The sequence below is a fragment of the Cnephaeus nilssonii genome (assembly GCF_951640355.1).
Source record: "Cnephaeus nilssonii genome assembly, chromosome: 16".
NCBI classification, from domain to species: domain Eukaryota; kingdom Metazoa; phylum Chordata; class Mammalia; order Chiroptera; family Vespertilionidae; genus Cnephaeus; species Cnephaeus nilssonii.
In genome coordinates, this window is record NC_137087.1 from 45,474,161 (window position 1) to 45,486,165 (window position 12,005).

Here is a 12,005-nt window from a genome sequence, read left to right on the forward strand (position 1 = left end):
GCGGCGCCGGCTCCGCGTGGTGCTGAAGGGGACAGCGCCAGATTTGTCGCACTGCGCAGGCGCAGAGGCGTTAACAAAGCGGGGAGGAGGCGGCGGCGCGCGGCCGGAGAAGGTGCGCGCCCACGTGGCTCTATTTTAGCAGAGGTGGATCCTTCCAGCTACATCCTCCCCAAGCAGGCTGAGGAAGAAGTCAGTCCTCTCCCAAGTTGACGCTCCTTCCCCTCTGCTGGCTTCTCTCTTCTCACTGCGTTGGGAGATGAAGGAATGTGGAAAGAATTCTGGGGAACCCAGGATGCTTTAGTTCTTTATCCCGATTCGCTCGACCCTGGACAAGGCGCTTCCTCCCCAGGGCCTTGGTTTCATCTTTAAAATGGAGTGATAGCACAGACCTGCCCACCTTGCAGAGGTGCCGGAAGCCCTGATGAGATCATGGATGGGAGGGTAACCCAGCTGGGGGACAGCTTTCAGCGACACCAGTAGCTCTCGGAGTCCTTCACACCCTCCCAATGGGTGATGGGGAAAGCATTGCTCCAGGGGTTCCCGGGGCGGACCCTGGAACTAGGATCTGGGACGTCCTGAGAGGGCAGCTTAGAGTCTGAGGCCCGAGCTCAAGGGCGTCACTGCGCGAGGATAGCCCAGACCCAGACCCACAACGAAACCCCCAACCGGGAAGCACTACTCCTGGCGGCTGAGCTGAGCACGCATTCTTCTCAGGACTTTAAACCTCTCAGGGAAGGAAAGGGACCCGGCTGGAGATGTAGTTCTTTATTTTATTTTATTTTATTTTATTTTATTTTATTTATTTCAGAGAGGAAGGGAGAGGAAAAGACAGAAACATGATGAGAACGAAACATTGATCCGCTGCCTCCTGCACGCCCCACACTGGGGATCGAGCCCTGACCTCCTGGTTCATAGGTCCATGCTCAACCACTGAGCCACGCTGGCCGGGCGAGATGTAGTCCTTCTTAATGCGCCCTACGTCTCTTCCCCCAAGGTGTAAACCCGTTCCAAATCGTCCAAATCGTCCGGGAGTGGAAGGGGTTGGATAGCTCAGCACTTCACAATTAACCAGGAATGTGAGGTTTGGGCAAATTGCTTGATGAAGGAAGAAAAAAAATTGAGCTTCACTCATTTATTAAACAATTATCGAGCACCTACTACATGCCAGGCAATAAGAGCCTAGATAGTTTCTTCCCATTTTTCAAAGTCCCTAAAAGCAACCAGAGGGCAGAGGGTAAGCCCAGAACCTTGGAATTCTTGCTCTGCCCCTTCTGCGTTTGGCCTTGCTTGCTCCTCCCTTCACCACTTCACTCAAAATCATCCACTGGCCCAAGGCACTAAAAGAAGCCAGTCTCTGCAGCAGCAGCACGTTCTTTAGACTCGGGCCTCAAGCCCTATAGCGGAGAAGGCGAGATCTAACGTTACAGCACCGGTCTGTTCCGCCCTCCGTTTCCGTATGCCGAACGCTTTCAGATAGGATCATCAGTGAGACGGCACTCGATTGAATCGGTCTGTCACTACAGCCCAAGGAGGCGGGTTCGCGGCAGCTGTTCCTAAGCCAAAGCAAGAACACCTTACTGCGCACGCGCAGTAGACAGCCGAAGGAGCCACCGATGGAGCCGTCCGGAGGGGAGCAAGAGCCGGGAGCCGTCAGGTACCTAGCACCGAAGGGGCCGAGAGAGTGAAGAAGGACCTGGGGGAGGGGAGTTGACCCGGGACCTGGCCTAGGGGCCGCTCTTAGAAGCTAGGGCGCAGGAGCGGAACGGAGACGGACTCGCAGGTAACAGCGGTCCGGGGCCGCCGCCGCCAACGCCCTTTACCCACAGGCTCCTGGACCTGCCTTGGGAAGACGTGCTGCTCCCACACGTCCTGAGCCGCGTTCCGCTGTGCCAGCTGCTCCGGCTGCAGCGCGTCAGCCGCGCCTTTCGGGCCCTAGTGCAGCTGCACCTGGCGGGGCTGCGCCGCTTCGACGCTGCTCAGGTGAGCCGGGGGTGGGGTGGGGGAGAGCGGGGGACAGCGGGGGACAGAGCTCCGCCCCCATCTGGGTACCGCCCTCGCCTTGTCTCCAGCCCAGTTCCCAGTCCCTCTGTCTACCCTTCCAGACCCCCCTTAGCCCTCCAGGGGTGCCCTGGAAGCGATCCACCTGCGGGAAGTACTCTCAAAGGGCGAGTACCGGGTATCAACTCAGAGGGCGCGTGGGGCGTGGGGTCTCTCCTGGGAGGGCAGGTGGCAAGCCCCAGAGGGCAGGCTGCTGCCAGGAAAGAACTCATCTAGGGCGAATAGGCAGCGCCAGCCCCACCCCCCCGCACCAGCTGAGAGTCGAGGTGCCTCCCTGCCTGCAGGTGGGTCCGCAGATCCCGCGGGCCGCTTTGGCCTGGCTGCTGCGGGACGCCGAGAGGCTGCAGGAGCTGGCGCTGGCGCCGTGTCACGAATGGTTGTCGGACGAGGATCTGGTGCCGGTGCTGGCGCGGAATCCGCAGCTGCGGAGTGTGGCGCTGGCCGGCTGCGGGCAATTGAGCCGCCGCACGCTGGGGGCGCTGGCCGAGGGCTGCCCCCGGCTGCAGCGCCTATCGCTGGCGCATTGTGACTGGGTAGACGGGCTGGCACTGCGCGGGCTCGCCGACCGCTGTCCGGCCCTTGAGGAGCTGGACCTCACCGCCTGCCGTCAGCTCAAGGATGAGGCCATCGTGTACCTGGCACAGAGGCGCGGTGCAGGGCTCCGAAGCCTCTCTCTGGCGGTCAACGCCAATGTGGGGGACACTGCCGTCCAGGAGTTGGCTCGAAACTGCCCAGAACTCGAGCACCTCGACCTGACGGGCTGCCTCCGCGTTGGAAGCGACGGTGTCAGGTGCCTGGGCCTGGGATCAGTGGGATGGGAGGAGGGCAATCAGCCTCTAAGAGTAGGGATGGGCAGTAATCAAAAGGCAGAACTGGGTTTTCTGCTACCACGGCACCCCTATTCTGAACAGGAAAGACCTCTGGGATTGCCTAGACCAGAAAGCCCACAGTTTAGAAACTTTATTGAACCAGTATTTACACATTGGCAGTTTTCACCTACATAGATTTCTGGCTTTTCTTCAACCAGGGGAGCTGAGGAGCAGTAACCCTTTTAAGAGACAGGAAATCTCCAGTTCACTGGAGGCATTAAGTATATGACCCCGATCCAGGCCCCCTTCCTTGTGTATGGAAGCAAAAAGTATGCCCCGAGATAGTGGGATACATAGAGGCTTTGCTGGATTCCCCTACCCTGGGTGTAGCCATTTCCCGCCCTCAGCCTCACCCCACACCTCCCCTAGGACTTTGGCGGAATACTGCCCTGCGCTGCGCTCACTTCGAGTGCGGCACTGCCACCTTGTGGCTGAGCCCAGCCTGAGCCGCTTGCGGAAGCGCGGCGTGGACATCGACGTGGAACCCCCGCTGCATCAGGCTCTGGTGCTGCTGCAGGACATGGCAGGCTTTGCACCCTTTGTCAACCTGCAGGTCTGACCCTCCCACTGATGAAGCACAGCTGGACTGTGTGTCCGGGCCTGACTATGAACTGTAGGAAACTGGACTGTGTGGGCCTCTGCTGAGAGGCCAATGCCCTACCCCACCCTGGAGCTTCAAATAAAGAGCTTTCTACCCCCTCCTGCCTGGCGCTGCCCTTTTGGAGAAAGGGGATATGAGGTTGGAAGAGAAGGTCAGACAGACACAGTCCCCCAGCACCCCAGCTCTGAGGCAGAAATGATCAGAGTGCACTCATCTTCTTGGGGCTACCTTTACTGTGCCCATGGGCAGCTCCGAGAAGTTAACATGGTGGAGAAAGGAGGTAAGAGAAGATGTAGAGAAGGGGTCAGGAGTTAGGGTGGGCCCTGTGTGGTAGTGTAGGGCTTCTGCATCCCTCTGGGATCCGAGCCTAGAAGGCTCTAGCAGAGTCTGGCGAACGACTCAGTGGAAGCGGTATTTTCTGGCCGGCTTGAGGTTGATGTATGTGGCCTTCATCTCCTCGGCCTCAGGGTTCCGCACATCTTTGAATCGCTCCCCCTTGGTGCTCACTACCTGGTTGTCGATGTATCGGATCAGCTTTTTGGGGGCCTGTCAGGCAATCAGTCAGTGAGTAGCAGAAGCCAGGAGATGGTCTCACCCACTCCACACCCCCCGCAGCCCTCTCTCTCACCTCCTTGGGAGCCATGGGCCGGTGAATCTTCTGATCCTCTGCACTATCCACCATCATGTACCTGCCAAAAACTGGCTGGGTGAAGCTCCTGCCACCCTGGGAAAACCCTTTAAAAGCCCAGTCCAGCCCAGACTCACTTCTGCAGGATGAAGGACTTCAGCTCATCCTTTTGGGGGCCTCTGAGGCGCCTGGATAGGTCCTGCAGAGGGGAAAGCCTGGTCTAGACCCTAGGTCACCAGTAAGAGAAGCATATGGTGATAGGCCAGGGGTGGGGGCTTAACACTAAGGAGGAATGTAGCTGGGGCTACATGGGTTGGGGAGGGTATGGCTGAGGATACCTGGTTGGGGCCATCCCAGGCTGGAGGCTCCTCCTTCCCCTCTACCAGCATCTGCACAGCTTCTTCCAAGTCCCCCCGAGCTTTGGCCAGCACCCACTGGGCCTGCTCCATTGAACAGGTAGGGAACACCTCCAGGAGTACATCCACCCCTGACAGCAGCTCTTCCTCAGCACTGGCTGCCTGTGGGCATAAATGTTGACAAAAGGCAGTACTTCCTCCTTTTCTGCCCCTAGCTCCCTCATTGGTACTCTCCTCTACCAACCTCATCTTGAGTATCCCCAGCAGCAGGAGAAGCCCTAGTCTCTTCATGGAGCTTTTCAGGCCGCTGCAGGGGCTCTGGGGAGATGGGCACGTGACCTTGGACCTCAGAACTCTGTGGTTGCAGGTTCTCTTAAAGAGGCAGAGAGAGCACCAGGTTTGCCAGATCTTTGGGGATGGGGGCTATAAGTCATCCAAGTGCCTGCTCCCCAGACTCACCTTTGTTCCTGGCACCACTCAACTGCCCTGAGAGCTTCTGCATCATGTCCCCTATCGTACCCCTGAAAAGACAATGAGGGTGGTAAGAAGGAAGACACTCTGCCTACCCTCCACAAGCAGCTAGCACCCCTCCTCTTGGCCCCAGGCAGACCCCACCTTGGGATATGGGCGAAGCCAGGCACATAGGCCTCCATCATCTCAGTGAAAGCCTCCATATCGAAGTTCTCCTCTGATGGACCCGAGGGGCCCAAATCCTCCAGGACCCCGAGCACATAGGAGAAGATGACTTCATCCAAGCCGCTGCAGGAAGGGGACAAGACAACCGATACCTCCCGCACTCCCACCTAGCCCAAGGTTCCAGCCCTCGCCTTCATGGGCCCATGAGCCAGACCTCAAGCCTTGAGGCCAGAGAATATTCCACCCTCCCTCAGAGCTCTGGTTTCCCATTTGTCCAACTAATGGGACAAGGACAGGATAAGAAGTAAGGCCATACCAGCAAATCATAATCAGCCCTCCCCCACCTCAGGAATAGGGCCAAGTGTTCCCATCCCAGTCTTTCCATTGGCCATGGCCCAGATGCTGCCAGGCAGCTGCAACCCTGGCCCTAGCACGATTCTTCTAGGAGAGCTGCTTCTACCTGAGGTCAGCCTCTGGGAGGTGCGTCTGGACAAAGGCAAGGAGGGCTGCACTGACAATCCTCTCCAGCTCCATTCTCTCTCCTCTTCTGAAAGGACACAGATGTAGGTTTATCAGGCCCTCCTCCTGCCTGCCCCACCCACTAGGCCCAGGGGCAGTCAGCTCCTCCCTCCTGTCCTGTGGAAACCATTTGTTAATGTTGCCCACAGCTTCTAGCTCTCCAACCCTCCCCCGCATCCCCAAGCAGAGCCAAGCCCTCTCCCTGCCCATCTCTCCACCTCCTCCAGCCTGAGACAGGGCAGGGTACTGTGGCAGAAGGCTTCCAGAGTGGAAGTTCCCCTCACCCCCCTGATGATCTCTCTCCATCTCCCCACCCCATTCCCTAGCAGCAGGCCCAGACCCTGTGTCAAGAAGCCAAGGTCTTGGGGTCACATGCCTCCCGGCTTAGGAATCCCATCACTGAGAGGGCCACTTAGCCCCCAAGTCTAACCACAAGGGGCCAATTGTCCAGCCCCCCAAGGAGCAGGCTTAAGAACTGAGCACAGCCCTCCCCCCTAAGAATGGCCACCCACCTTCTGGCACAAAGGGGCTTTTCTGGCTCCAGGGCCCAGATAGAAGGGGTAGTCTTCCATGAATTCTCCTCCTGACCAATCCCTGCCCTTTTAGTAGCTTGGGACTATCTACAAAGGACTTTCCATCTTCCTTTCCAAGGCCTATGGAGCCCTACAAGACCTGGCCTTTGCCTACCTCTCCAACCTTTCCACTTCCTCCTCACTCCACTCCTACCCACTAGCCTCCTTGCTGTTCCTCACACTTGCCTGGTTTCTTCCTATCTCTTCAGATATCCACATGGCTCATTCCCTCACCTCCTCTAGGGCTCTGCTCAAATGTTGCCTCTTCAGAGAGACATTCCCTGACTAACCTACCAAAATAGATATTCCTCATACTCCTTAATCCCTTACCCTGCTTTATCTACACTAATAAAAAAGAAACATGCGCCAAAACCGGTTTGGCTCAGTGGAGAGAGCGTCAGTCTGCGGACTGGAAGGTCCCAGGTTCGATTCCGGTCAAGGGCATGTACATTGGTTGCGGGCACATCCCCCGGTGGGTGGGGGGGTGCAGGAGGCAGCTGGTCGATGTCTCTCTCTCATCGATGTTTCTAGCTCTCTGTCCCTCTCCCTTCCTCTCTGTGAAAAATCAATAAAATATATAAAAAAAAAGAAAAAGAAAGAAACATGCGAATTGACCATCCCTCTGCTACACCCACCAGCCAATCAGAGCGAGTATGCAAATTAACCTAACAAAGATGGAGGTTAATTTGCATACACAGGCATGGAGTGAAGACTGAAGGCAGCATAGAAGGAAGCCAAGTGCTGCAGAAGGGAGCGAAGCTGCGGAGAAGCAAGCAGAGCAGCGGAGACAGGAGGGAAGCGGGCGGAAGCAGGTGGGGCGGCAGAGAACCCCTATTCCTCCGGCCGCGGGAAGCCCTATTCTTGCAGGAATCTTCCTACAACGGGCCTCTAGTTTTCTATATAGCTTTTATTGCAGCTTAATGTTATTTTATGTTTATTTTCCTACCCCATAGAAGGTAAGTTTCAAGAAGAGGGAGGAGGGAAGGACTTTGTCTTATTCACTGGTATAATCCTAACACCTAGAAAAATGCCTGCACATAGTAGGTGCTCAATAAATACTTATTGACTTACTTTATTCCCACCTACATGTGCATGACTCCCAAGTCTGTAGTTGGGAGCCAGGAACACATAGATGGTAATGAATGGCTCCAAACACATAGGTCAAATGTCAGCTCTCCATTCCATTCAGAAGACTCAGAGGCACCTTAAATTCTACCTACTCTGAACGCACTACATCCTCCCAATATGTGTACATTCCCTCTCCAAATATGCACCTTCTCCTGTTTCACCAGCTGATACAACTCACTCAGTTGCCAAACCTGAAACATGGGGATTATCCTTGATTCCTCCCTCTCTCAATCCCGCCTGTGTACTCAATCAATACCAAGTCCTGTCCATTCTATTCCCTTATTCGTTTTCATTCTATCCACTTCGCTCCAACTTGTCTGGCTTCTGCTCCAATATCTCAACATTTCTTAGGCTAGGTCATGAGTTACTTTTTCAGGTTTTGCTCTAATTAGGTTGAACCATATGAGCTTGCCAATAGTGCCTGTTTTTTGTGTTTTTTTAAAAATATGTTTTTATTGATTTTAGAGAGAGAGGAAGGGAGAGAGATAGAGAAATAGGAACATCCACTAGAGAGAAATATCATCGATTGGCTGCCTCCTGTGCATCCCCTACTGGGGATTGAGCCGGCAACCCAGGCATGTGCCCTGACAGGGAATCGAACCTGGGACCCTTCAGTCCGCAGGCCGACGCTCTATCCACTGAGCCACACCGGTCAGGGCTAAAAACATTTTTTTGTAAAGATCATGCAACTGCGATTTTTGTGGAGAATAGATTGTTAGGGGAAAGTCGGTTGTGGGGAGAAGTGTGAGAAAGCTCTTGCAGGTAAGAGATGGAGCAGAGTGGGAATAAAGATGCAGAGAAGTAGATGTGTTGAGAGATTTATGGTCAGGGCTTGGTGACTGATTGGATGTATCAAGGATAATTCCCATACTTGTGACAGGAAAAGCTGGTGTGTGGACATGCCATTTACTGAGGACAGCTTTGGTGGAGGAGTAAAAGACTTGGGTGTCACAGAAGGGGAGACTGGACTAGAGGATTGGACATTTGGGAATTGGTGACATGGAGTTGGTACATAAAGATGTGGTCCCAGCCCTAGCTGGTTTGGCTCAGTGGATAGAGCGTCAGCCTGCGGATTGAAGGGTCCCAGGTTCGATTCCAGTCAAGGGCACGTACTGGTTGCGGTTTGATCCCCGGCCCTAGTCAGGGCACATGAGGGAGGCAACCAGTGGATGTCTCTCTACATTGATGTTTCTGTCTCTCCCCCTCCTTTCCACTCTCTCTAAAGATCAATGGAAAAATATACCTGGCTTCTTCCTATCTCTTCAGATATCCCCATGGCTCATTCCCTCACCTCCTCTAGGGCTCTGCTCAAATGTTGCCTCTTCAGAGAGACATTCCCTGACTAACCTACCAAAATAGATATTCCTCATAACAGTAGGGGATGTGCAGGAGGCAGCTGATCGATATTTCTCTCTCATCGATGTTTGTAACTCTCTCTCCCACTCCCTTCCTCTCTGTAAAAATTCAATTAAAATATATATTTTAAAAAAATGTTTTTACTGCTTGACTTCCCTTCAGATAAGTTGAGATTCTTTTTGTGGCCTTTGACTCAGGGCCTTACCATGCACCACTGGATCACTCTGGCTTTCTTTCAGTTTGCCAACACTCAAACTCTTCCGTGGCAAGGGCCTCTGCATGAACGGTTTCCTCTGCCTAGGCAGCCTTCCACCTCCACCCCTTCACTTGTCTAATTCCTTCAGGTCTGTTTTAAATTCCCTTTCTCAAAGGATGTTGCCCCTGACCCTCTAGAACTGGTTTGGGTCCCTCCATATTATACCCTCATTGCAGACTGCCTTTTCCTCACTTAGCAGCACCTTTCACACTATTTCGACAATGCTGAATGTTTCTTCTAGTTGTTTCATAAGGGCAGGGACTACAAACCTGGCTTATTCATCAATGTACTCTTAGTATCTCCTGTCAAGTAGACACTCAATAAACACTGCCTGCCTGCTTTACAGGTGAAGAAACTGAAGCTCAGTGGGTTGAGTGACTTGCCCAAAGTCCCATGGCTTGACTGTGGTAGTCAAGACTTAATTCCAGGTCGCCTAGTTGAGTGTGTATTTTAGGGGATAGGAGGATATCAAGACTTCTCGGTGGGTTGAGACAGGCCTACCATCTAGGATCTGTTTCCCGGTCCCCTGAGGGTAACATAGAGTCGCTGTGACAGCACGGGGGTCACTTTGACGGCAGGACTAAGAAGCCGTAGCCTACCAGGGGCATGCCTGTCTCTTGCTCCAGACCTTAGCATGGGCCCTGGGAAGGAGCAGCACTTCTCAGACCAGGCATGCCAGATCCCCTCCTGCAGCTCCTCCCAAGAAGTCAGTCCCCTAGAGAGACCACATCTACCTTCAGTTACATCACATCATGGCTCCTGCCAGTTGCCTGGCAACCTCACTGGGCCAAAGGCCCACAGATGCTGCATAAAAGCCCCATTTCTAGGGAAGAAGCTGTCAGGGATGTGTCTGATGCCTCTAGATTTCTAACCAAGGCCTGAGGGCTAGGGAGTTGTTATTGGGAAACTCCTCACTGTGTTCAAATAAAATGTCTTCTTCTCCTGAGCTTGTCTCCCAAGGGAACATCCTCCCTCCTCCTGTTCTTGAGCTGCCCAAACTCTACCTAGCCTTCAAAGCTTGCCACTTCTTTCTTTCACCCTTCTCCATCTCCATCCCCCTAGCCTTCCTCATTTCTTCCCTGCCCAGAGGCTTCTAACATTTCTCCTCCATAGTCCCTGAATCAGGAAGCTGCAGCCTGGGCAGCCAACCTTCTGCAGAGTAAGAACATGATCTCCATAAGACTTTTCAAATTCCGGATGTAGCTCCCAGGAGCCCATTACTCCTGGGGGCTCTAAATCGAGATTCACTGATTATTGGAAAAAATGAAATGTGGCTCTTGTCCTGTGTCTTAAGTCCTATTTAAATACCTTTGGTAATGGTAATAATAGCAAGCACTTACCGACTGCTTACAATGTGCTGGGGATTGTTCTATGCACTTTACATGTATTAACTTACCTTACCCTCACAATAACTCTAAAATATAGAGACTAATATTATCATATTATCCCATTTTACCTAAAAGGAAATGGGAAACTGATAGGTTAAGCAATTTGCCCAAGGTCACACAGTGAGTTAATGACGGATTTATACCCAGGCAATATGGTTCCAGAACCCTCACTGTTAACCACTACACTGCACCAAAGCTCATGATGTAAATTCTCCTCTTCCTGGGCTGGCCCTCTTGCCTACTTCACAATCTCTGCTCACACCACTCTCCCCATTCATAACATCTTTCCCTCTGCCTCTCACTCTGCAGGGCTCATTTCCTCTCTGCAGCCAACCCTGATGGCCCCATCCTCACTGCCCCCAGCTGGCCTGAGAGCACCCCCAGAACCAGGCCCAGGCCTGGACTCTGCCTCTGGACAAATTTAAGTGAGCCTGGGGGAAGGAGCACAGTTCCCTTGTGGTGGGGAGGTGCTCAAGGTGGAGGGAGGACCGAGGCCATGTGGGAGGAAGAGTTTTGGACGCCAGTGTGGAATAAGTCCCGTGGCGCTCAGAGGGTCTAGCGTGGAGGCATTCACTGCTTCTCCCCGCCCCCCTGAAGCCCGGTTCCTGGGACCCCAGTTCCATAACGCAGGTTCCAGAGGACATCGCTGTCCCCTCACCACCACCACCACCACCCCCCCACCCCCACCCCACCACCCCCGGTCAGGTCTTAAAGGCGCCAAGGACACTGATGGTGCAAGGTATCCCGGCATCCCGGCATCCCGGCATCCCAAGTCAGGCGGGAACACAAACGGGCGGAGGGGGCGGCGGAGGGGGCAGCACAGGAAGTGGGACGACAAGGATGGCCGACCCCTGAAGCAGGAGCTCCCTAGACAAACCAGCGAGGTACCCGCCAAGACTCCAGAGTCGTGGGCGCGAGGGCCTGGGGATGCGGTTGCAGCCCTGGGGTGACACGTGACGAGAGAGGCCTGAGCAAGCTGGGATGTGCCCTGCCACAGGCCACGGCGAGAATCGGAAACGGGGGTCCGGGGACACCGTGGGGAACACACAGCACAGGTGCCCTGGGTCAGCGCTCTGCGGCTCTCCCGGCCCTGGGCTGGGGGCTGGGGGGGAATCACCTGCTCGGTCGGGCGCCGCCAGCTACTGGTCCCGCGCGGTGCAGCTCGCATCCCCCTGCCCCACCAACGAGATCAAAGGCGGGGCCCAGAGCGGTTCGCTTCCAGGAGCGCCGCGGGCACCATTTTTGAGAAGGGCAGATGCCCGTAGGTGGGCGTGGCTTCTGCTTCCATTTTCATTGGTCTCGGCGTTTGGACGGGCTCCCGCAGCGGCCACGTGTGTTGCGGGGAGGGAGGCGTCGGACTCGGAGGTGCCGCCAGCGGGTGGAGTCGCAGCGCTGCCTGCATCGCCGCCTAGTTCCGTGTCTTCCACTCAAGACCCCATCCAGTGGCTTCCCATCCGCCTTATTTCTTTGCCACAGCGTCTCCGCCCTCAAAACCTATAGCTCTCTCCTACTCTCCTCGTGTCTCCCGCCCTTCCATAAGGTTCCCTGGCTGGATCTGGTGGCCCCTTTTCCCAGACCTGGTCTTCTTGCCCGAATCCCAGTGCCTCTTCCCCTACGTGCCCAGTCCAGGTTCAAGTC

The 12,005-nt window shown here is 54.7% G+C and overlaps 2 protein-coding genes across 3 annotated transcripts; one reads left to right on the plus strand and one right to left on the minus strand.

The window, feature by feature from the left end:
• The first annotated feature begins 1,578 nt into the window (after positions 1-1,578).
• FBXL15 (F-box and leucine rich repeat protein 15) lies at positions 1,579-3,588 on the plus strand. The gene is made up of 4 exons (XM_079794358.1): positions 1,579-1,654; positions 1,827-1,980; positions 2,343-2,848; positions 3,297-3,588. Exons 1-4 carry the CDS (start codon positions 1,614-1,616, stop codon positions 3,484-3,486), a joined length of 891 nt encoding a protein of 296 aa, XP_079650484.1. The 5' UTR covers positions 1,579-1,613; the 3' UTR covers positions 3,487-3,588.
• A 153-nt stretch (positions 3,589-3,741) lies between these two features.
• On the minus strand, positions 3,742-11,614 carry CUEDC2 (CUE domain containing 2). 2 transcript variants are annotated; one of them, XM_079794357.1, is made up of 9 exons: positions 11,485-11,614; positions 5,609-5,692; positions 5,128-5,271; positions 4,972-5,033; positions 4,757-4,884; positions 4,495-4,674; positions 4,294-4,355; positions 4,157-4,217; positions 3,742-4,074 (listed from the first exon to the last, which is right to left on the minus strand). In XM_079794357.1, the coding sequence occupies exons 2-9, from the start codon at positions 5,680-5,682 to the stop codon at positions 3,928-3,930; spliced, it is 858 nt and encodes a 285-aa protein (XP_079650483.1). In that variant the 5' UTR covers positions 5,683-5,692; positions 11,485-11,614; the 3' UTR covers positions 3,742-3,927. The 2 variants fall into 2 exon arrangements, with proteins under 2 accessions (XP_079650483.1, XP_079650482.1); XM_079794356.1 differs by having other exon boundaries at positions 5,609-5,695.
• Between the last annotated feature and the right edge of the window lie 391 nt (positions 11,615-12,005).

Coding starts and splice junctions, on each gene's coding strand:
- FBXL15 (XM_079794358.1), top strand. CDS start 1,614: ATGGAGCCGTCCGGAGGGGAGCAAGAGCCGGGAGCCGTCAG. Junction 1,981..2,342: donor GCCGCTTCGACGCTGCTCAG/GTGAGCCGGGGG, acceptor CCCTGCCTGCAG/GTGGGTCCGCAGATCCCGCG. Junction 2,849..3,296: donor GTTGGAAGCGACGGTGTCAG/GTGCCTGGGCCT, acceptor CACCTCCCCTAG/GACTTTGGCGGAATACTGCC.
- CUEDC2 (XM_079794357.1), bottom strand. CDS start 5,682: ATGGAGCTGGAGAGGATTGTCAGTGCAGCCCTCCTTGCCTTTGTCCAG. Junction 5,034..5,127: donor GGCTTCGCCCATATCCCAAG/GTGGGGTCTGCC, acceptor TTGTCTTTTCAG/GGGTACGATAGGGGACATGA. Junction 4,075..4,156: donor GGCCCATGGCTCCCAAGGAG/GTGAGAGAGAGG, acceptor ATTGCCTGACAG/GCCCCCAAAAAGCTGATCCG.